Genomic DNA, 24,699 nt, shown 5'->3' with positions numbered 1-24,699 from the left:
CAAATCAGTAAGGACAAGTCTGCTAAACCAGTAGAAAAACTGGTGAAAGACAACAAGAGAATTCACAGGAACGGAAACACAATCAGTTCAAATGCATGAACGATGCTGAACCTTATTGACAAGGGAAGGAAAATCAAAGAGACACTAAATTTCAAATTGTAATCTACTAGTTTAGCATTTTTCTAAAAGTTTGAAAATATATGCTCTTGGCAAAAATATGGGTAAACAAATGCGTATGTAGATGGTAGGAATATAAATTAGCACAAACAATGCAGAAGACAATTTGGCAGACTGCACTGAATTCAAATGTATATTCCATTACCATAGCAATTCCACAACTAGGAACTTGCCCTATCACTGTATCCCAAACCTGTAAAAGAAGTCCCAAGTTATTCCTTGCAGCATTGTTAATAATAGTAAAGGGTTAGAAACAACCAAATGACCAGCAACAAGGGACTCGTAGACCAAATCATGGCACAACCATACAACAGAATGCTATGCAGCTACAAGGAATGAACGAGAAGTCTTTATGAATGGATGCAGACAGACCTCCAACATTTTTTGGCAATGGAAAAAAGTACCATACAGAGCAGTTGTGTATGGCATGTGACTACCATTTATATGGCATATCTTGGCTTATATATGCATTTAAAAGTTTTTTTTTCTAGAAGGATGAACAAAAAACAGCAGTGATTAAAGGGAGAGACAGTGACTGAGTGAATTGGGACTGGGAAGAATAACATGCCTTCTTGATTTGGGAACATCGTAAATATAATAGCAATACAAGACAATTAAATAATGAAAATAAATCAGAAATTTCTTGTAAACGAAACACAGGGAGCAAGCTGAATGATATTAAGGAGCATCCTGCAGCTGAGGCAGCCGAGACGTTCCTGCCCACAGCAGAGATGGCCTGAGTCCTTGGTTGGGACACTGCGGCTCCACACAGCGCTGAGATGAACACTGCCGTTACTTATGCCCCCGGGTTTCCGTTTCCTCTGCTTCCCTTCTGATCAACTTCTCCCCTGATTTGTTTAAACACTGTGTAAAAAGAGTTGGCATGACAAGCCTGACCACTATCCTTCGAAAGGCCTGCTTACAAGGCTGGCCCTTGGCTGGCTTCTGGGAACTTAGATTTGGCCGAATTCCCACCATTCGCCAAGCTCACTTCACCTGGACAATGCAGACAAGATGGTCTGTGCGGAACACCTTCTTCCCTTCTGGGACGATGGCACTTTGGTACGTGCCAAACACAGGGCGCCCACACGATCAGTCCCCAATAAACACCCTGGACACTGAGTCCCCCGTGAGCTTCCCTGGTAGACGCTTTAGCTGTGTTGTCTCAACTTGCTGCTGGGGGAGTTAGGGATGTCCTTGTGTGACCTCACTGGGAGAAGGCTCGTGGAAGTCGGAGCCTGCTTTGCTCTGGACTTCACCTGATGTGCCTTTCTTCTTTGCCGATTTGCTCTGTCTCCCTTCATGGCAATACACACACTGTAGTGAGCATGACTACATGCTTGGCCCCGTGAGTCCTCCCAGCGAATCACTGAACCTGGGGATGACCTCGGGGACCTCTGATTCCCTTCTTTCAGATTATGTTTAAATTTTTTTAAAAATATTTTATTTATTTTTAGAGAGAGGGAAAGGGAGGGAGAAAGAGAGAGGGAGAAACACCAATGTGTGGCTGCCTCCCACACACCCTCCACTGGGGACCTGGTCCACAACCCAGGCATATGCCCCGACTCATATGCCCCGACTAGGAATCGAACCAGTGACCCCCCTGGTTTGCAGCCTGGTGCTCAATCCAATGAGTTACACTAGCCAGGGCAGATTATGTTTAAATTTTATGTCTAGGGAATAGTAACTTAAAGGATGTTTCACATCTCTGTTTTAACTTACCCAGTAATTAATTTTATAGTTCAACTCCCATTAGGTAATATTATTTTATCTGCAAGTTTTGGGGGATGTCTCATAACTTTTGGACATATATGGATCATATGAGTCGATGCTATTATGTTTTAAAAATTATGGCAAATGTTTGTAAATGGGATTTATATGGAAGAAATTTTAATTTGTTATATAGCTCATACATAAGATTACTATTGATTTTTGTACATTCACCCCATATCTAATGACTTTGCTGAATATGTATTCATATTAATAGTCTTTCTGCAATTTCTTTGGATTTTCTATATATAAAATCATATCATCTACAATTAGTAATTTCCTTTCCTGTATTTATACATCTCACTGGTCTGAACAACTTTTTTTATTGATTTATTTTTGGAATATTACACAATTCTGGTCAGGACTACGACAAGATTCATCATAACAATAATAGCAGGCTTTCTTTTTTTCTTTCTCATTTTAATTAAGAACACTTTAGTGTTTCTTATATAAGTACAAAGTTGGCTACATAATGCAGAAGCTCTTTATCATAGGCTCAGTTTTTTTTCATTAAGAATAGGTACTGAGAGACTTCCGGCCAAGATGGAAGCACAGGTGGAAACACTGTGCCTCCTCATACAACCAAGTTTAAAGACAACAAAGTTTTAGTAACAAAAACGCAGCAAAAACACAAAATTGAACTGGACGGAAGTCTGACAACAAACCATTCATCCAGACTGGTAAGAGGGGCGGAGTCAGTGGCAGAGGGGGGTGGCTCCAGGCAGGAAAGATATGCCTGACTGCCCCGGGAGCTCAAGAGCGCAGGCACACAGGCAGCGGTTGGCAGATCCCAGGCGTGGGGTGACAACGGGCGGACCCAGTGAGGGTGCAAGGCGGCTGGCTGAGCCCAGTCACACATTTGCGTACAGATAAACCAACCGAAGGAGCAAGCAATGAGACAGACTGCTCAGGCCAGGGCCCCAGCGATGGGAATTAGAGCCTGAAAGCACCAATTGGAAAGACTTTCAGGGTCCAGGTGCTGGGAGAAGCTCCCGGGCTCACGGAGAGTTCACTGGAGAGACCCACAGGGTCCTGGAGGGTACACAAGCCCACATACCTGGGAACCAGCTCCAGAAGGATCCAATTTGCTTGTAGGAAGCAGCAGAGGGGACAGAAATCTGAGAGAGAGCGGAACAAACGCCATTGCCCCTCTCTGACCCTGCCCCCACATACAGCATCACAACCCAGCAACCTGGGTTGCCCTGCCCTGCTGAACACGTAAGGCTCTGCCCCTCATACATAACAGGCCCAAACAGACCAAAACATTATGGCTCAAGAACAGCTCAAAGCCCCAGAGCCAATAAATCTAAGCAACCAAGAGATAGCTAACCTTTCAGATGTACAGTTCAAAACACTAGTGATCAGGATGCTCACAGAATTGGTTGATTTTAGTCACAAATTAGAGGAACAAATGAAGGCTAAATTAATTGAAATGACGGGAAATGCGCAGGGAACCAATAGTAATGGAAAGGAAACTGGGACTCAAATCAATCGAGTGGACCAGAAGGAAGAAAAAAATGACCAAACAGAAAACAATGAAGAAACAAGAATTCAAAAAGATGAGGAGAGGCTTAGGAACCTCCAGGACATCTTTAAACGCTCCAACATCTGAATTATAGAGGTACCAGAAGGGGAAGAGGAACAGCCACGAGTGGAAAACTTATTTGAACAAATAATAAAGGAGAACTTCCCCAATCTGGCAAAGGAAATAGACTTCCAGGAAATCCAGGAAGCTCAGAAAGTCCCAAAGAAGTTGGACCCAAGGAGGAACACACCAAGGCACATCATAATTACATTAGCCAAGATTAAAATGAAGGAGAGAATCCTAGAAGCAGCAAGAGATAAGGGGACAGTCACCTACAAAGGAGTTCCCATCAGACTGTCAGCTGATTTCTCAAAAGAGACCTTACAGGCAAGAAGGGGCTGGAAAGAGGTATTCCAAGTCATGAAATCCAAAGACCTACATCCAAGATTGCTCTATCCAGCAAAGCTTTCATTTAGAATGGAAGGGCAGATAAAGTGCTTCTCAGATAAGGTCAAGTTGAAGGAGTTCATCATCACCAAGCCCTTATTATATGAAATGTTAAAGAGACTTACCTAAGAAAAAGAAGGTAAAAAAGATGAACAGGGAAAAGACAGCAAACTCACAGTTATTAAGAACCACACCTAAAACAAAAGCAAACTAAGAGGACAGCTAGATCAGGAGCGGAACCATAGAAATGGAGATCACATGGAGGGTTAGCAACAGGGGAGTGGGAGGGGGAGAAGTGGGGAGAAGGTATAGAGAATAAGTAGCATAGACAGTAGGTAGAAAATAGACAGGGGGGAGAACAAGAATAGTAGGGGAAATACAGAATCTAAAGAACTTGAGACACGTAGTCATAAACTAAGGAGGGGTGTGCAGGGTGGAGGGGAATGAAGGGGGGAAATGGGACAACGGTAATGGCATAATCAATAAAATATATTAAAAAAAAGAATAGGTACTGAATTTTAATAGATTTTACAAATGACCATTGAGTAAGCGTGTGATTTTTCTTATTTATCCTCTTGATATAATATATAATATTGATTTATTTTCATATACCTAACTGTTATGTGTCATTCAGGTAAACTCTTTTGATATATTATTCTATGAATAGGTCTATTTACTAGTATTTAATTAAACTTTTTCTAATCCACAAAGATAAACTAACAGGGGTAGGGTCTCCTTTTGTGTGTGCTATTTTCATCTCAAACAATGTCAGCACAATAGTTCCTACCACTTACTGAGTGCTGACTGCTTTTCAAGGACCATCCCCGGCTGCTGAGATCCTAACCTGTAAGACCAGTATTGCCTATTTATTTTACAGAGAGGTGAAAAGAGGTGCAGAAAAGACCAAGGACATATTCAAGGTCATACAAATGTGTCATGGCCTAATTACTATAGGATGAATTGATTAGTTCTGATCTTCTCTATCGCTCTGGAATTGTGTATTTGATTCTCAAAGTTTAAAGTATTTATTGCTGAGCCCAAAAGGGCCAGAGCCTTTCTTGTGGGGAAAAGAAGATAACAATGATCACTTCCCTCTATTTCATACCCTGTGATTAGGCTTTTCAGATTTCCTTCTTACGGCCATTAGATTTTTTTTTCTCCCAGGAAATTACCTATTTAACTAAGGCTTTAAAACACCTTCAAACGTGAAGACAGTACATGGTGCCCTTTTCAAAGATCTCTTCAACAAATACTCATTAAACGTATGGATCAGACACCATTCTAGATGCGAGGATTATAGCAGGAAACAAAACAGGTTTCTAAAAACCCTGTCTTCCTGGAGCTGACATTTAGATGAGGGCGGAGGTGGCAGGTACAGACGCACAAGAACTGAAAGGAAGAAGTTGCATAATAGCAGTGACGAGTGCTCCTGATGGAAGGACAATGAGAGCACAGTTAGCAGCACAGGCTTTGCAATCAGATCGTGGGCAAATTCCCCCTCAGCCACTTACTGGTTTCATGTGTGTGACTGTGGGCAAGTGACTTCATCTTTCTGTGCCTTGGTTTCCTCATCAGCAAAGTGGGGATAATGAAAGTAACACACTGGGTCCTGTAAGGGTTAAATGTCAGTATCTGCAGAGTGCTTAGAACAGTGCATGGCACTATACGGAAGCAAACTGCTAGAATTAAGAAAAATAAAATCGTGGATAAAGAGTGCTGGGGAGGCATAGAATTTTAAAAAGGGCAATTAGGGAAGCCCCTGTGAAGAGACACCAGTTGGTTAAATACCAGAACAATGATGCAGGTATCTTCGCAAGAGGATTCAAAGGCAGGGGGACTGGAACTCAAAGGTCCTAAGCAGAAGACTGCCAGCTGTGTCTGAAGAGCAGTGAGGTCAATGTCACTGAAGAGGACACACAGGAAAAGAGAAGATCAGAGAGGCATTTGAGGGGAGTGTGGAGCGGTGTGAGGGCAGTAACAGGACGCCTCTGTTCTGTGTGAGAGGAGGAGTCTCAGCAGGTTTTAAGTAGAGAAATGACATGATCCAACCTGCAGGCACACGCTGACGGGGCCAGGGGAGGAGGAGGAAGACTGGCTAGGAAGCTGCTACGATAATTTGGGAAAGAGACGGCAGAGCGTGTGGGCCACGGTGATGGCAGTGGAGGTGGTAGGTTCTGGATGTACTTAGAGACGACAGGATCTCCGGAAATGGATGTGGGGGTGCAGGAAAGAGGAGTTAACAAGAACCAGTGGAGGGGACTGAGAAAATAAGCTGACTCCAGATCTTTTTAGTTCTGAGGAAATTGGGCAACTTAAGTTTAGGTTTTAAAGATTTCACCCAGAGAAGGGGACAGAAGTCAGAGTTCAGGTTTTGCCAGAGATGGGAGTCTAAGAGAAAACCATCCCTGTGCAATTAGAATCCCAAAGGGCCACACCCTTAGTGGGAGGATGAACCAAACAAATTTCACCTTCCTTCCTCCCACTACTACTCACAGGGGACTGCAAGGACGATTTTCTAGGTGCAGAAACAAACAAAACAAAACAAGTCTCTGAGGGTTTTAACTATAAGTGAACCCTTTGTGTTTGCAGCGCAAATTCACGCCACTAAGTAATCCCCCAAACCAGGCACCCAAATGGGGGCATCTCCAGGTGTCCAGCAAAGCAAATGCAGACCCTCTCTGGATAAAAGTACCTTCAGTCAGGGCTCAGTGATTTTTCCCACAAACAAGTTTAAGGGTAAGAAGAAACTAGTTGAAGATAATTAAGCATATAAGGATACAGAAATAGCAAAGGGTGTCTTTAAGCAGCAAAAGCAGATTTCAAATGTAAGAATTATTAGCTAGATAGTAAATAATAAATACGCTTATTATTTTTAAACAAAGAAGGAGCAAACTTGAAAATAGAAAATAGGAAACTATAAAAAGAGCAATAGATTATTTGAAAGACAATCAAATAGAACTTCAAGAAATGAAAATCACCACAACCAGTGTAAATATTAATAAATGGGTTTAAGAGCAAGTTAGTCACAGCTGAAGAAAGAATTTGTAAACTGAAAGACAGCCCAGAAGAAATCATCCACATCTCCACCAGAAGGAAGAAAAAGGTGGATGATACGGAAGAGAAGGCAAGGGACGTGGAAGACGGTGAGAGTACTGTGTGTATACATCATCGAAGTCCCAGCAGCAGATGACAGAGAGGCTGGGGTGCAGCCAGTATCTGAAGAGACAATGGCTGAGATTTTCCAGCAATAACGAAAAACTCCAACCTACCAACTCAAGAAGCCTAACAAGTCTCAGTCAGTTACCTATAAGGAACGAAACCTAGAACTATCACAGCGTAACTGCAGCATGCTAAAACCTTTCACAAGAGCAAGAAGAAATAGATGCGTGAGGCTGGCTGGCAGAAGGGCTCTTACACAATCTCACAACAGGGTGAGGCTTCAACAGACTGCAATAGCACCGCCAGCTGTCACACAGGGCGAGGCTCTTTAGACATCAATAAATAGGACTGTTCTGGCAAACAAGTTAGCCACGTTCACCGCCATGGATCAAGCCTTGGCATAATCATTGAGACACTCAAAAGTGTTTCTTCTTTCAAACGAAAGTAAGCAGAACTAAAAGAAGTGTTCAAAATTGACAGTGGGATTTGTTCACTCCCACTAGTACTATATTACTACAGGTAAGGCCACTGCCACCTGCCTAGTTCCTAAGGATAATTTGAGGGGCACAGTGTGGGCCATACTTGTTACACACATCCCGGCACTTCAGTCACCCTCCTGTGCACTGAAGCTCGGACGAGCATGTAAAGCTCCTCTTTTCCTGAGTGTGGAAGGAACTGGGGTCTGCGATGAGAGAGACTGCTGGAATCAGTTCGGCAAGTTACCTAACCTCCATAGGTGAAGTTTCCTTGACTGTAAGGATAACAGCACATCTCTTCATTTAACCACTCAACATATATTTACTAAGATTTTTTTTAAGTGTGAGGCCCTGGGAACACAAAGGTATACACATATAAACACAGAGAGAGACTCTAGGGAAAGAGAGCCTAATGCTGATAGACCTTTCTATTCCAGGCAGAATAGCCGAGTCTGCTCTGGGGATTATGACGGGACAATGAAGACAGAACTAAAGAGACACCAGAGACTACCCAACAAACAGGTCCAGCCAGACCGTCACACCGAGCTGCTCAGCATAATAGCCTATCTCCAACCCCAAAGATTCTGACCATGTTGCTAGCTAGCTTCCACTCTTGAATCTGAGCAGATAAGCAAAAATTACAATACTCAGAGGAAGGTCTCTAATATGATGTAGGCAGGCAAAAACAAACCAAAGTGCATCAACATGAAGGAAATAGCTAGCAGGGAGAAGTTCTAAAATAATCACTGATATTCTCAAAGGCAGGAGAATATGAAGTCTGTCTGAAAAAAGTCCAGCCGTTGTTAATATAATGAGAAGGGTTTGTGCAACATCAGTGTAACCTGGCAGCCAAGGAGAGTGGACTGGAATGAGCATGCATGAACAATGATGACTTCACTGTACTAGTCAGTGGGGGTGACAGACGCTGTTGAGTGAGCGTGTGTACTGTGTGGCTGTCGCATTCAAAATGACTGAGCAAGTAGAGCAATGAATCTGCATCAAATTTTGCATTAAGCTTGAACATTCCTCCACGGAAACTATTCAGATGATTTCAGGATTCTCCCCCTGAAAATAAATAAATAAATGAATAAACAAATAAAATCACTCTTGAAAGGGAAAAGATTCAGAAAGTCAGTGAGAATCAGGAAAATATAACAGGGCAGCTGATGGCAATTGGGAAAACTGTATGAGGTCCCAAGCTGCCCACTTTGAAGGGGACTGAGGTGTCATTGTCCTATATACAGTGTTTTTGTATCTTGTATCTTCTTCAATATTATTTTTCATATTACATAGATGGATACCTTCTGGACAGACCCATGTATTTCAACTAGGATAAAAACCAAGATAATTATACATGTGTATGAATATGCATTTTATATGCCTCTATATTTTTATGAAAGAAACATCTAAAGAATGAATAAAAAATCTCAATAGGAGGATTAGAAGATAAAGGCGAAGGAATTTTCTCAAGAGCAAAAAGGCCAAAAGATGGAAAATAAAGAGCAAGAAAATCAGAGGGTTAGAACAGAGGGTCTAAAATATGAATGACGAAAGTTGCCAAAAGATAGTACAGAGAAAATGGAGGAGAGGAATCCCTGGAACAGCTCAAGAAAGTGGGCACGGTCTCCAGACTGAAAGGACTCCCCAAGTACACGCCAGGCCATGGTTAAAAGTAATCCCAGACCGGGACACGCTGTTAAGTTAAAAAACACAGGAGACTTTAACCAATGTCACTCCAATAAATTCAGTTTAAAAAAATCTGCCTAGTCTTCTGTGGGGAAAAAAAATGGAAACAAAGAGAAGATCCTATAAGCTTCCAGAGCCTGGAAATAGGTCACATGAAAGAGCTCAGAATTAGAAAGCTTTGTGCTTCTTAAGAAATACTGGGAGCTACAAAGCAATGCAGCAATGCCTGCAAATTTTGAAGGGAAAGTATTTCTAACCCATTCCAAAACCATCATTGAAGTGTGAGGGTAAATTAAAGACATTTGCAGAAGTGTAAGATTTCAAATGTTTTATCTCATGGTCAACCTTCTCAGGAAGCTACTCTAGGAGATGCTACACGAACTGAGAGAGTAAACGTCCCAGAGGAAGACACAGCCCTGAGGACGGGGACCCGATACAGGACAGAGATGAAGACTGCCCAGGACAATAACGGGAAGAGGTTCTGAGGCAAGAGCTGCGTGGAAGAGGTAGAGGGCCCCTGGGCAGAGGCTCTGGGAGATCATTCACACAGAGAAAAAATGGAGAGACTAATACACCTGGCTAATCTGAAAAAGACGTACACAGCTGGTAAGGAGACTGGGGCTGAATAGGTGATAAGCTGAGCAGGGAAAAGCAAGGAACCAAGATAAATAATTATTTGTTCCAGGACAAGTAGAAAGTTGCATAGGAAAGGAAAAGTTTACTATGTGGCTTAGCTGTTAGAAGCACTTTATAGACACAATAATATAAGCACTAAATATTTAGTGATTCGAATTTATAAGTTTATTGTATGAATAAAAGGATATAAAAGGTATAAATGTGAGTTGGGGCTAGGAAGCGGAAAGCTAAATTTCTCTTCCATAATGGGATATCAATACATAATGCCTAAAACTGAAGAACCAAGAAATATCAATACCAGCATGTTATTTACAAAAATGGTGGTTAAATACCAATAATCAGCTAAAAAGATATAAACGGTGGCCTTTGGAAAGAGGCAAACAGGGGTAGGGCAAGAGCAGGGAACTGCTTTTTTAGTAACACCTGGTGCAACTCACTGACTGCGCAGCTCCCGCTCTGACAATAGGCTGGGATTACACCGACATCTGACCCCGCCCTCCCCACCCAAGCCCAGTGAATCAGAAACGGGAGTTGGGGCCCCTGTGCAAGTTTTGAAAAGCACTGTGAGTGTTACTCATGCATGGAGAGAGTTGAGAACTATAGCTTTAAACTACTACATGCATGAGTTAATCTCATAAAAATAAAAATGTAAAATTTAAAGAAGTGTACATGAAATGTTTACATATGAAGAAGCATTCAGAAAACATGTATGTCTATAAAACATTCACATGTGTGTTTTATAGGCATATACATTTTAGGCATACACAGCAATGTAGGCACTCAAGAACTAATACTTGTAGATTGGTCACACAGCTTTCTCCGTTTTCATTAGAAACTTGCAAAATGGTACTTTAACAGTTTTTACACATGCTTTCTGGAAAAAGTAAGAATGAGAAACATTCATACATTAATTAACACAGAACTCTCACTTGATTTAGAAAAGACCAGGTTGATCTGTGCCATACTCTAATTTGCCTGCTGCAAACGGGCTCCCCATTTCATTTCTGAAGATCAGTATGTTCTGGACAATTTAATTTTTTAGAGGAGTTATACTGCATGTGCCATCAAACATAAGCAGACAAAACCCAAAAAACCACCTTTCTGTTATTCCACTGCTGTCCGGTCAGAATATTAAAACCTAGGATGGTGGTGGGAGGGGGTTACAGGGCAGAGGGGAATAAAGGGGAAGAAAAATGGGGCAACTGTAGTAGCATAATCAATAAAACAGATTTTTTAAAAATCTTTAAAAAAAGAAAAAAAAGAATATTAAAATCTAGAATTAAATCATGGTACCTAATTAAGTAAATACACTTCCAAGTAGGCACAGTGGTGTTTTTTATTAAATCAGCATCCAATACTCATTCTACATCCAAAATGTACTCTGGAAATAGCAGACACATGTAATGAAAGATATTTTTGAGATGATAAAAAGTGCTATCAAGTAACATCCAATTAAAGTGAGAGAAAGTACTAGATTGCTGAAGTACTCCCAATGCACGCTGGAGCACATAAGCAATACACTTGACCTGCTGTGTCAGCAACCCCGTCCCATCCTAAACCACCGCAAACAATCCCTTCTCGTTCAAAGTGAACGCTTCTTCTGAATTCTGTGAAGACAACTGCCCGGACTCCTCTGGTTTTATAAGTTTGAACAGGAGAGCTAATGAACCTTTTCCTTCAGCAACTTCCTACCCCTTCAGAAAGATTAAAAACACCACCACACACATGGGTTAAGAAAGTATACAGCCAATGCTCTCCAAAATCAAAGTTGTAATGTTAAACTTGATAAAATAGGTAGCAGGAAATTTGCCGACAAGTTCGGGGTTGGTTGGAGGCTCTTGGAATTCAGACTTTAAAAAGTGAAACTAAACATGAAATTAGATGGAAAACATATGCTTGGGGTCAGCTCTCACAGCTCCCAGACATTGCCATTGCTCTCCTGAAATAAACCTACCAATGTCTGCTTCTCTACCTAATTACATGTATACCTACAACAAAAATAGCTTTAATTGGCAGTTTTAATGTGCAGGTCCCAGCATATTTCTGAACATACTGCTCACTAATGAAATATTCCAACCACATACAAAAACTCCAAAAATTATTTTCATTTTTCTGTAAATTACTATAATGTGAACTCTAATATCCTAAAGTGTTTTGTTGCTGACATTCTTTATACAATCATCAAAAAACACTGCTTCAAAAGCAAAATATAAAATGAAAGATTTTCAAGTTAGATCCCTGTTACTTATTTCAGCATTCAGGGCCATCACTTTTTACTTATTTTCACATTTTTAAAGTAAGTGCATTTAAAACAATTCATGTTGATATTCAGTGACTGCAACTATAAAACATGGGATATAAATTTCAGTTAAACCACAGCAGCTCAGTGTGTAGATGGGGAAAAAGTCTGTAAACTTGAAAATAAAACATGCCCATGTACTTCTACCTCTATAAAAGGAAATAATTCTGGGTTATATAACAAAAAGAACCTTCCACCAGAGATCTTGGAAATCTTGAATTTTTTTTCCTGCAGGAGGATTTATTATTTTCCACTGAGTATCCATTCATGCATTTTCTTCTTGTTTCTATTCAGAGCACCAGATCCTGACTAGCATGCACAACCTCAAAAGAAAAGAAAGACTAAATAAAAACTGTATAAAATGAAGCAAAATAAAAAGGCACATGTTAAGATCAGTTACCTCGGGTGGTGCCACCACGTCTCACCTGTGCCGCGGCGCTCACGGAACTCACCTTATATGCGATGCTATTGGATGAGTCCACAATGATGAACAGGGGCTTCCGTGTGAAAGGATAGAGGTCCCCGGGGTGGAGGCTGGAAAACAACAACAGTGAGTAACTGAGGGACTGTACCGCCAAGTCTGGGGATTTTTCTTCTTCAGTTTGGTTTGCTCACATCTCCTTTTCATCGTAGCACTGAGAGAAAAACAAAGATTAATTAAGCAGAAGACAAAGACTGTGTGTATGAAGTTTTACTGGGAAAAAGCTTCAGAGATAATTCCTACTCAAGAATATCCACGCTGGAGAGAAGGCTACGGTATGTGGAGAGACAGGCCCCACACACAACACGCAGATCTTTGAAGTGGGCATAAAGGTCCTTGCTTAGTGTCCAAAAGCCCCTTTGAAAACATGTTTTGAAAACAAAGATGTGATAACACAACCAGATTTGTACTTTGATGAGTCTTTCAAAATCTATACCTATTTTAAAGATTTCTTAGTATTTCAGGCTGTATCTTTCTATTGCAGACAATAACAGGGCTTCCCTTTTTTACTGGTCTTTGCTTTCTCTGGACATTTTATCAGAATCAGCTGGGTGTTTCTTAAACATATATTTCCCGGCCCACAGAAGGGAATCTATATGTTTATAGATTCTACTGGACCCTAAGGCTAAGAGTCCAGCAGCATGTATTCGAGAGCCATTGCTAAAGGTCACAGCCCTGGCCGAGTAGCTCAGTGGGTCAGAGCGTCACCCCCATATGCCAAGCAGGTCACAATTTTGGTGTGCACGCTCTTTCCAGCTTAGTGGACAATGTGCGTGTATGTGTAAATATTGATGTAAATATAAACATATAAAGCGATATGTCAATGACCAATATCATAATTTTATATACAAGCTTTTCTAACATAAGTCATTTACAACTAAGGTCAGTGTGGCACTGACATGTATGGCCTGGAGGACTGTCAACTGTCGACTGTCACACACACAGTGTCGAACGTCTCCCTCTCCGCCTGTCCTCCCGTTCTTTAACATGAGCAGTTCACATTTTATGTAATGTGCTATCGGAAATGCGGTTTCAAACAAGTCCAGTTCCTTAATAACCAGATCGCTCCCTCTCAAATAGAGAAATTATAGAGCCAATAATGGCTCACCCAGTGAATGTGTCATACCTAGAAAAAGAACAACTTTCATAGGTGAATTCTACTGGAAATCACAACTAAGCTCATTTGTGGTATATCAAACCAACAGAAGCTTATATTAAAAAGTCTGTATTGACATTAAAATGTATCATGTCCTGATCTATTATTTATGTATGTATGTATTTATAGTCTCCTCCAACTTAAATGCCATTTTTGTTCATTGACGTATATCCAGTAATTGAATAGTGCCTGACATATAATTGATATTCAATGAAAATTTAAAAAATATGTATCAGCTCAAAATTCTAATTTCCTAGGATAGTCAGAGATGGAAATGTTGCTGGATCCACATAAGTGTAATTAATAGCAGCCTAAGAGAGTATTTCTAGCACTAGAAGAAGGTCCCTATTTCACTTTATATTTCATAAGAGAGAACTCTAATTTTCATAGTAGGGAGAGACACTAGAATACATACCAGTGCATTTCTTTGTGGGACTGATTTCGTTTGTGGATGGCATCTCCATTTATAATATCCCGGTTACTATTAGTAAGTACCCCTCCAAAATCATAGGGACCTATAAAAACAAACGGAAGAACCCTAGACTTCAGCTGGAGAGTGACACTGTTCTATGTTCAAAGGTGTTATGTGAATCTCTCACTGATACAAGTAGAAGGTAATTAGAAAACATTTTAATTATTTTAAATTTTCTTAATGCAGTATTTAAATGATTTCAGCATGTTGCTTATTTCAACATTTTTTAAAAAATCACTTAATTATTCATCAGTTCTTCAAACACAATCTAATGAGAAACAAAACAAGCATCCAGTAAATCCCATTATTCGGGGAGATAAAGGGATGGAGACCTGGGATGCTCAGAGTGATCTTTATATTTCAAACACAATTAAAATCTCAGGTTTAACAAAATTATTTAAGTAAGAAATTGCAGACTGAAGTCCAAATAATTTCTTAAGTATAATTTTTTAAAATTTATTTAATTATTGTTCAAGTACAGTTTTCTGTTTTTTACTCCCATCCAAGCCCACCCTCCGGGGGGGGGGGGCTTGGATGGAAGTAAAAAACAGAAAACTACTTGAACAATAATTTAAGTATAATTTTAAGCAAGCCATTAATTGTAAAATTTGGAATAAAACTTGAAAATTCTCACTGACAAAATCTTAACTTGTTGAGAAGAATGGCTGCCCTGACCAGTGTGGCTCAGTTGGTAGGATGTTGTTTCACAGAGCAAAAGGTCATGAGTTCAATCCCCAGTCAGGACACATGCCTGGAATGCGGTTTTGGTCCCTGGTCAGGACATGTATGAGACGCAACTGGTTGTTTCTTTCTCACATCGCTGTTTCTCTCCCTCTCTTTCTCCTTCCCTTCCCCTCGCTCTAAAGATAAATAAATAAAATCTTAAAAAAAAGAATTGCCAAATTTTAGCATGTGAAAAAATCCATTATCACTATTATACCAACTGCTGGAGTTCCGTTTTGAAGTTTGCTGCTAGTCAGATTAATTAGTTAAACTTTCATCTAACCGGAACAGCAACTGAGGGGTGTTTGGAATAATCTCTTTCCAAGGACTATTCAGTTACTGACTGTAGTGCTATTACAGTTTGAAAAAGTAAAACAACAGGTCAACGTATTAAGCAGGGGCCCAGGAAATCTGGTTCAAGAGTAGCTAAGAGACAGAAATAATTGCTTATAAATAAAATTACTAACTTCACTACAAAAGGTTAGTTTATGACTTCAAATCACTTTTAATGCTGTTATATTTTATCCCTTAGAAAATCACTGCAGTGAAAAGATGAGATCTATTTTGGTTTGTTTTCATTTATCACTTTAAGAGGATCTGTAGGTCATGCAGGAAGATGGGAGGGACATGCACTGTATAAAGGAATGCAAATTTCACAAACAGATGAGGAGGAAAATGTTAAGGATGTTAAAAAATTTTTGTGTGTGTCCAGACAGATTTAAATGCCTCCTTTGCATCCCAGTTACTCACCTATTCTGACCAATTTCATATATTCTGGACAGTTTTAAGTTTTTATTCTGAAACAGCATCCCAATATTCTACATGTTGAATCCATAAAAACCAAATAAAAAAAAGGACGGAAAACAAAATCATGACAAGGACTTGAACTTTCACAGTTACAAAAGTGTACTGATTTCTACAAAGACTTTCAGCCCCGATGAAGCCACTGACCAGATCACCTGACGCATGAAAAGCTCAGAAAAATTCAACCATGTGAAGTCCATCATTTCTAGCTTGGTCATTTCATACACATGTGTGCTTCTGGTACATCTGCTAGTGAGGCACACAGTTAGTATGTGAATTTGCTGACGATTCGTGGACTTGAATGCATACTATTTCAGCAAATAAAATAGACTGGGGTATCTGTAAGAGTGCCAGTTCCAGAAATAGATCAGATTCCCAATTTGGAAGCCTCTCCAGAACGCTGGAGAGAGTCTGCAGGCTGTGGGCCATCGTCTTGTAGAAAATACAGAGAATTCAAGCCCTGCTCACAACAGGAGCATTCCTTTATTGTACCTTCACTATCAGAACGACCTGTGGGGAAGACGCCGGTGGCTGACAGGTAGATCAGGAGCACGCTATTGGCAGGCAGCTCCTGAAATTAAAAAAAATCACACATACAAAACAACAAACAGGGAAAACAACAGTTTTACTTAAAGCTCATGACATTTTAAAGGTGTTGGGAGTGGGGGTTAAGAACCTAATCTAACATACTGTCTTCTCCAAGAGAAGAGTCACTCGTACGGGTTCCAACTTCTGTCTACATGGCAAAAGATTCTATGTTAATCTATAATCTACAACTACTGCCAAAATTTTGAAGACATTCTGTGCTTCAAAACACCCATCATTTAGAAAATGTTTGCTGGAAAGCCTGTAATGGAGAAGTAAAGATCCTGACTACAGCTCGGAAAGACGAACTCCCGTCTGTGGCTTTCCCTACTAGACACTGGGAGGAGCTCCCTCCGGACTCCTCATAGCTTTTTCAGTGACCAGAGTGTTTCCCTGAGCTGCCTGAATATGTAACAGGCCTATGCACCCTGCTCCTGTATTTTTTAGTCCTGCACTGACTCTTATGCCTAAAGTAGTTCAGTGATAAAAAACCTGCAGGGAGGAGAATAATTAAGCAATAGTCTCATTAATTAATGGTAAAGAACATTTGGAAGGAACACCATAAGCAATTTTCATTCTGAACATAACTATGACTAGGATATTCCAAAGGCAGTTTCAATTTCTTCTTTTACCTAAACTCTCGACTCAAATATTCCAAGAGAAGAGTGACTCTCAGATTCCATTTCGGGCACACTTTCCCCATATAGTAAAATACACTGGATCATATATACCTTAAAAGATGCTGCTAAGAATGTGTACAGTTGGCTGAAGGTGGGTTTGTAGAGCAGGTACTTGTGGGGGTTTTCTCGCCTGGTAGGCTTGTCGGCTGATTCCTGTATTTACACACAGAAAACAACACACATACAAGCTCTACTTGACAGATGGATTATCAATATCTATTTTTACTATCCTCTTCACCAAATAGCTTTTGTTACTATTATTATGCTTGTCTATATTTCCTGTATTTCATCAAGAGAGTTCTTATTCGCACTCATATCATGTGTTGGATTAACAACATTCCCCGGGCAGTAGAAGCAGCAGGAGTGTTAGCAAAACTGCAAAAGGAGGGAGGACGTACCTGCATTCCTGGCTTATTCATCTGGGAGGCTAAATTCATTGGCTCCCTTTCCAGGGCTTGCAACATCCGGAACATGTCAACAGTTAGTTCACTGAACTTAACCTGCAAGGCCAACAAACCTGACTATTAATGCAGAACGCAGACCTTGAAGCCTTAATCATATCATTACTCTTAACATTCATGTGTACTTAATGACATTGGGTCTTTCCCAATATTTTAGCATAAAAAGTTTTAAAAGACAGAAGACTGAAAGACTTACACAGTGACATCCATAAGCTTATCATCTAGATCCTACAACATTAACATTTCCTATATTTGTTTTATCACATATCTCGCCATCTATCCATTCTCCTATCAATCCATCAATTCCCTCAGGTATTTTTAGAAACAAATCTGCCCTGGCTGGTGTGGCTCAGTGGTCTGAGCTCTGACCTGCAAACCAAAGGGTTGCCAGTTCGATTCGGAGTAAGGGCACATGCCTGGGTTTCAGGCCAGGTCCCCATTTGGGGGGCATGCGAGAAGCAACCACACACTGATGTTTCTTTCCCTCTCTTTCTCCCTCCCTTCCCTTCTCTCTAAAAATAAATAAATAAAATCTTAAAGAAAAAAGAAACGAATCAAAGTAGTCATGTAAACACAGAGACCTACAGAGGTCCTATAAAACATGTTAACTTTTGGCAACACACCGAGGCTACAGTATGGCTCCGGCCCACATTTTATAGCCTCCTCACTACACTTTGGTAGTACACAATGTGTAAGACCGCATCCCTTTCTGTTCTGAATAATACTCCCATAGAACTTCGGGTAGGCAACATTGTATTTAAATTTAAATGTTTTAATTTGTAAACCTGTGAATTAATGGTTATAAACGCCAAAGTTGGAAAAGCACTAGAAAAAGTTAAAAACAAAAATGGTAAGTGTAAGGAAGGCTTCAAAATTAAAACTTGTATAAATAATGCATGTAGAAAAATGTATTCAGTGGTAACTTTTCCAATATCTCATAATTTCTAGTAAATTACATTTCTGGTACATTAAATCATCATCATGGACTGTTCTGTCCCATGAAAACCATATTTGAAATGTGCTTTTGACAAATGTGCTTAAGAGGAACCCCACCTCCCTTTTTTGTGGATTATAAATAGTAAGAAGCAGACTTAGAAAGTTGTAAAGAAGAAAATAAAAACCACCTAAAATTCTGCTGCTCAAAGATAAACATTTTATGATATTGGTGAATTTCTTCTTGGTCTTTTTTCCTGTGTGTGTGTGTGTGTGTGTGTGTGTGTGTGTGTACATTTTCACACATGAAAGAATTCTGTTTACATAGCTCCACAACCAGTTTATTTTCACTTACCACATCATGAGTATCTTCCTTTGTGATTAAAAATTCTTTCTAAACCACTTAAATGTCTGTAACATAGTCCACAGATGGACACAGCATAATTAACATTTCCTCACAAATGGATGTTAGGACATTTACAAAGAAATAAAAATCCTATAATACGGCAAAAGCACTATTTTTCAAAGCAGACTTTCAGCTTAGTTCCTTCGCGATTCTTTACCTGATTGTTACAATTACCAATAATGAGTGCGTCGGCCAGAGCCAGCTGTCCCACAATCATGCCCTGTTCCAGCAAAGGGGCTCCCGTCTCAGCGAGGCGGTTCGATGTGATCACAATGGTGTTGTCATCATTCAGTACCATTACGGGGTCCGCCTGCAGAGAAAAGCAGTCGGTAGTTGACAGCCAGGATAAAATGTCAGTATAGTAAGTTATTCCTTCTTGATATACACAGTCAAAATGCACACCACACAAGAATTTACTTATCCGTAACTATGACAACCTTTTGTCGAAAACTGACCTCAATGAAAGCTGCGACTTCTTGAAGCACTAGGTTCCACTCCACTTGATCTTCAGTATTAAAGCGGTGAGTATAATCTTCAATTTCATCAGACAATTCCTGATTTTAAAGTATCACAAAGAAAATGGTTATACAAAAAAAAGCACTACATGGTACCATATTCCTGACAGAACTGACACAGATAAGAAGTTTGACTATTATCAAATGCAGTCCCAATTATAACTAAAAAGAAAGAAAGAAAACTACCTGCATTTATCTCAAAATCAAAAACTCCAGAATGATCCCCATCAATAAGATCTTCAGAGAGACCCTGCAAGACCCATACCTACTTGGCGCCACATCAGCCATTACTTTATTAGCAGAAAACTCTTCAAGGTAAAACCCCCAATTTTTAACATGCAAAAAAGTAATAATGTCTAGCTGATTTTCTCTGGCTTTTATATCACACTGGTTTTATCTGGAGATTGTTCATAGTAACTAGGAGTGGAGAAATACAGAGGAGGACTTGTCAAAACCAGCATGCGATACTTGAGTCCCCCAAATTAAGAGTGTGCCATGGAAACCACTATCTGAATGCAGAGCGCGCCGGAATGCGGTCTGCAGCCACAACAGAGAGACAGGGAGCCCCATGGCCTTCGCTCTCTGTCGTCTCAGTTAATGAAGGACACAGTGACGTAGACACACCGACAGATGGAAAACCGAAACTCACCCGCAGCACCTGCGTAAAACGTTATGCACTGTAGTTTTTTATGACCTAACACTTCCGTTATTTTCTCTTAAACAAAATAGTTTAACTTTTGTTTGCATTTCCCAGCCATGCACTGACGGGTAGTGAAATGTACAGCATGCTGATGGGGTAAAAGCAAGGAATTAAGATAATTATCTCTGGTCAGTGTGTGTTTGAAGTATGAAGAGAGTTGAAAAAAATTTTTTTATCATTACCCTTGTCAGAAGTTACCATACTTTGAATGCTGTAATGATTTAGATGTATCAAAAGTTATTTTATCCTTAAATCTATTTTTAAACAAAAGTATCCATACATAGTTAGATATTTAATTATTTTAAAGTACATTTACCTTCACCAGATCCTTCACAACATCCATTTTGTTGAGAAGAAGACAAACTACTATAAATCTTGCATAGTATCTTAGCTTCTTAACTACCAACTCGGGTCTATGGTAGACAAATGGAAAATTACTCATTAGATCAAAAAAGGAAATATGCTTTTTGATTTTTTTCCAACTTTCTTACAGCTTTTAAACTCTTGACCCTATTCTGCAGTTATACACATTTTGGCATATAACTATAGTCTTTAACACATTTATTACTGATTTATCACATAATTCATTCATTAAACAAATATCTATCAAGAACTTAGATGCATCTGGTACTATGCTAACTGCTGGGAGTAAAAAGAAAAACAAAAACCAGAACTACAGACACCATTCCTTCTTCACAGATCTTACAGACAAAAAAAGTATTTAAAATATAGAAGACAGATAAAATTTTCAAACACAGTGGAATGAATACAATGATAGGAGAAATAAAGGGTGCCATTTGAGCCCACGAGGCTGGATCTTAAATGACAGCAGACTTCCTGGAAAGAGTAACGTTTAAGTTAAGGCTACGTATAAGGACGGGTAGAAGACAAGAGGTAGAAAGACACAAGGTGAAAAGCATTCTAGGAAGAACATTCTTTGTTTTAAAATCTTATTTTTCTGATATTAATATTACCAAGCCAGTTTTCTTGTGCTTAGTGTTTATATGTCATATCTTTTTTTGGTCCCTCTGCTTCCAAGTACCCGTGTCTTTTTATTTTAGCGCCTCTTTTGTAGACAGCACCTGGGTAGGTTGGCTTTTTGAGCCACTGGGAAAGTCCTTGCCTCGTGCACTCAGGTCCTCTGGCTTTATGCGTCCACCTTGCTGTACCAGTTTCCACCTGCCCCTTTGGTGTCTGTGCTCCTCCGTTGGCCCTCTCTTGCTCTCTTTCCAGTCCCTCTAATGTATTTCAGTGTACCTTTTTGCATTCTCTACTGGCCTCTTACTTATACCTCTTCATTATTGTTTTTTTGGTGTGGCTAGAAGTAGCAATTGCACCCTCAACTTTTCAAAGGCTATTTACAGTCCATATTGCACCTCTTTACATCTGACACTTTACATTCATCCCTTATCAATTCAAACCCCACACTCCCAATTTCCACTTCCTCCTTTCCACATCCTACATTGCAAATGTAATAATGTTACAACCTTGTACTTTCGTGTACGACATTTTCCATAATAAAACAAAAATTTTTCTTTGACCCATGAGTTATTTAGAAATGTGTCTACTAATCAACCAATTCATTGATTTTTAAAAACTATGTTCTCATTCTTAATTTCTAATGGATTTGCACCACAGTTGGACAACATATACTTGAAAAACCTATTTTGAGGCAAGTATAAGTCAATTTCACAAGTTTCATATAAGCTTGAATATTATGTGCATGTGCTTATTGTGTGCAATTTTAAATACAACTTTTATGTCATTCAAATCTTATAATTTTGTCTTCTTGATATATGAGTCACTAAATATGGTATATTTAATATCTCCATGAATATTAATTAGACCATTTGTCAAGCTCTCCCTAAAAATTTACCATTTTTTGCTTAGCTTACTATAATGCTACACTACTGGGCATATACATGTTAAGAATTTTTATATTTTCCTGAGTTGTTCCTTTTATCATTATGAGATAAGCCTCTATACTTAATAATACTTTCTGCCTTAAATATAAATAATGTACACACAAACACAGCAGCATTCTATGTACTGTCTAGGAAGATCTTTTTGGAGGATCTCTTGCAAAGAGTGTATTACTGGCTTTTCCTTAAAAGGGCATCCTGATAATCTCTGCCTTTTACCTGGGAAGTTTAGATCTCTTTCATTTACTGTGATTACCAATGACCTGCACTTATTTCTACTTTATTATGTTGTGCTAATTATATATTTGTAATATGTGTTCCTCTGCTACCTTTTATTGTAATAATCATAATTGTATTACTCACTTTAGTTACCCTTCTACCTGTTCTGAAACTACACATTCTCCTTAGGTTCTTTAAAAATATTTTTCTTAATATTTAACAAGCAACTTTTACTCTAAGTTTCTTCTGAACCATAAATGGATCTTACTAGCATGGTTTAATTCTTTATCTCCTTTCTTCCTTCATGTTATAGTTCTCTAGGATTTGGCCCCATTTCTAAAAAGATGTTATTTATTTATTTTTATAGAGAGGAGAACGGAGGGAAAAAGAAAGAGAAACACTGATGTGAGAGAAACATTGATCGGTCTCCTCTCATACGTGCCCTGACTAGGGACCGAACCTGCAACCCAGGTCTGCGCACTGCAGAGGAATTGAACTGGCAACTTTTTGCTCTGTAAGACAACGCCCAACTGACTGAGCCGCGCAGGTCAGGGCAGCCCCATTTTCTTACTAACATTGAACAGCCATTATTACAATGATTACTGTCTTATGAGGCCTGTGTTTTTTTAGGAAACAAGGGGAAATTTTTTTCTCACTAATGCTTATACAACACCCTTCTTTCTAATTTCAATGTTCCTCTCCCTGAAGAAATCCTTAGTAGTTCCTTTCTGTCACCCCCCAACCCCCCCAGGGTTGCTACAACACTGGTCCTGCTACTAATGACAGGGGATCTCTCTTACTTTCTTGAAGCTAAGCTGTCCATTTCAAGATGAAGAGATGACTGCTCTATCTTATCCGGCATTTCTAGGTGTTCTGGAGAGAGTATTTTAGATTCTCTATCCTACTTTATTGTCAGAAATGGAATTCAAAACAGAAGAAAAATTGTAGGAGGAGGAGGAGGAGGATGTCAATTCACACTTGAAACATTAACACAGCAATTCTCTAACATTTGATAAAATAAAATAGGTTCTATGAATCCATGTCATAGTTTATACAACTATGTAACAGATTACACGAACATATCTTGACCCACAGATTGACAAACATTCTCTAAGTGGCTAGACAGTAAATATTTTTGGCTTTGCAGGCCACAGATGGTGTCTGCAGCATATTTATCTTTCTTTTTTCACAACCCCTTTAAAAAGGTAAAAACACTTCTGAGCTACTAGACAGTACAAAACCAGACCATGGTTTGCTGGCCCTGTAGTAAATGAACGTACAGAAGTAGTAGACGCATTTCATTTTGGAAACCATGTGCCAAACTACAGCAAAGCGCAGATGAAAGAAGTCAGTGCTACCCACTGGCACAGCAGAGGCTATCCCAATCCAGCGGGAAATCCTGAACCCGCAGCCCACAGCCTGCTGCCGGGCTCCCTATCGAGCTGCGGAAGGAAAGGTCCACATCAAGTCCTCCTTACCAAGGTCACTAGACAATGCCCAGGTCTTTAAGTTTAGATTCACATTTCCCACTGCAGAAAACTTCAGTACTCTCGACACTGAAGCTGACATCATGATCTTTTGACAAAGTTCTTGTGGCATTCCGGAACTGCGGCCCATGCTACCTGCCAGACCCTCCGCTAGTAAGACACCGGATCTTTACACAGTTGCAAGGAAACTGTTTTCCAGGTGGCTCAATGCAACGCCACCCCTACCTCCGTTTCCTCGGACACTTTATCTTCTTTGTGTCTAACTCTGGTCAGGGTCAGCTGCAACAGCTGGGGTCTGCAGCTCCTTGGATGACTGATTATGGGATAACATCTCCCTTTACTAAACAGGATGGGCCTGGGGAATGACAGTGTGAGGGCTGACTAGTGACAGGCAGTCGCCTTGGTGATTGCTAGAACAAACCATTCCTCCTGGCACTGACATAATCCTTAGGCACTGAGACAGTGCAGAGAACTCATCCCTTTGAGGAGAGATTTTTGCCTTTTAAAGCAACTGTGATATTGTGCGATACTTTCCCACTTAGTTCGAATCTACAGCTGTTGATTATAGGAGCTGTTGTCGACTGCTACCTTGACTGGCTGCCTTGCCCTGTGCTCACTAAGGAGCAAACAACACGCCACCTGAACAAAGTCCCCCAAGAGAACAAAGTCAAGATTTCAGACAGTCCTTTGATTCCAGTTCAGTGCCCTTAAGGCAAGGGATTTTGACTCCGCGGTTCCAAATAACCCTACCTCTGTTCATCTGCCCCGCTGTAGGAGGCAGCACAGGAAAACAATTAACGAGCAGTGTTCACAGTTAGGGCAGCAAAGAATTTCCATGAATCAAACTGATGGGTTTTAAGCCAAGGGGCTTATTGCCAATTTTCCTTTTGACAAATTAGAAAAGTGAATTACACAAGGTACTTTACTATTGCTTAAAATAGTTCCTTGCTAATAAAATATTACATAGCCCTTTTGCACAT

General features: G+C 39.9%; 1 protein-coding gene across 5 annotated transcripts in view; it reads right to left on the bottom strand.

The window, feature by feature from the left end:
* SCAI (suppressor of cancer cell invasion) overlaps positions 1–24,699 on the bottom strand; it is a 106,675-nt gene that overhangs the window by 19,269 nt on the left and 62,707 nt on the right. For all 5 annotated transcript variants that reach the window (XM_053667739.1, XM_053667740.1, XM_053667742.1 and 2 more), the window contains 8 exons: positions 20,408–20,504; positions 19,332–19,430; positions 19,034–19,186; positions 17,475–17,576; positions 17,128–17,229; positions 16,304–16,382; positions 14,228–14,327; positions 12,628–12,709 (listed from right to left, as the gene is read on the bottom strand). In XM_053667739.1, coding sequence (XP_053523714.1) covers positions 12,628–12,709; positions 14,228–14,327; positions 16,304–16,382; positions 17,128–17,229; positions 17,475–17,576; positions 19,034–19,186; positions 19,332–19,430; positions 20,408–20,504 — 814 coding nt within the window. The remainder of the gene's footprint in view (positions 1–12,627; positions 12,710–14,227; positions 14,328–16,303; positions 16,383–17,127; positions 17,230–17,474; positions 17,577–19,033; positions 19,187–19,331; positions 19,431–20,407; positions 20,505–24,699) is intronic.

The sequence above is a fragment of the Artibeus jamaicensis genome, unplaced genomic scaffold (assembly GCF_021234435.1).
Source record: "Artibeus jamaicensis isolate MK-2021 breed Jamaican fruit bat unplaced genomic scaffold, CSHL_Jam_final contig_471, whole genome shotgun sequence".
NCBI classification, from domain to species: domain Eukaryota; kingdom Metazoa; phylum Chordata; class Mammalia; order Chiroptera; family Phyllostomidae; genus Artibeus; species Artibeus jamaicensis.
This window is presented reverse-complemented; position numbering and strand designations above follow the sequence as displayed.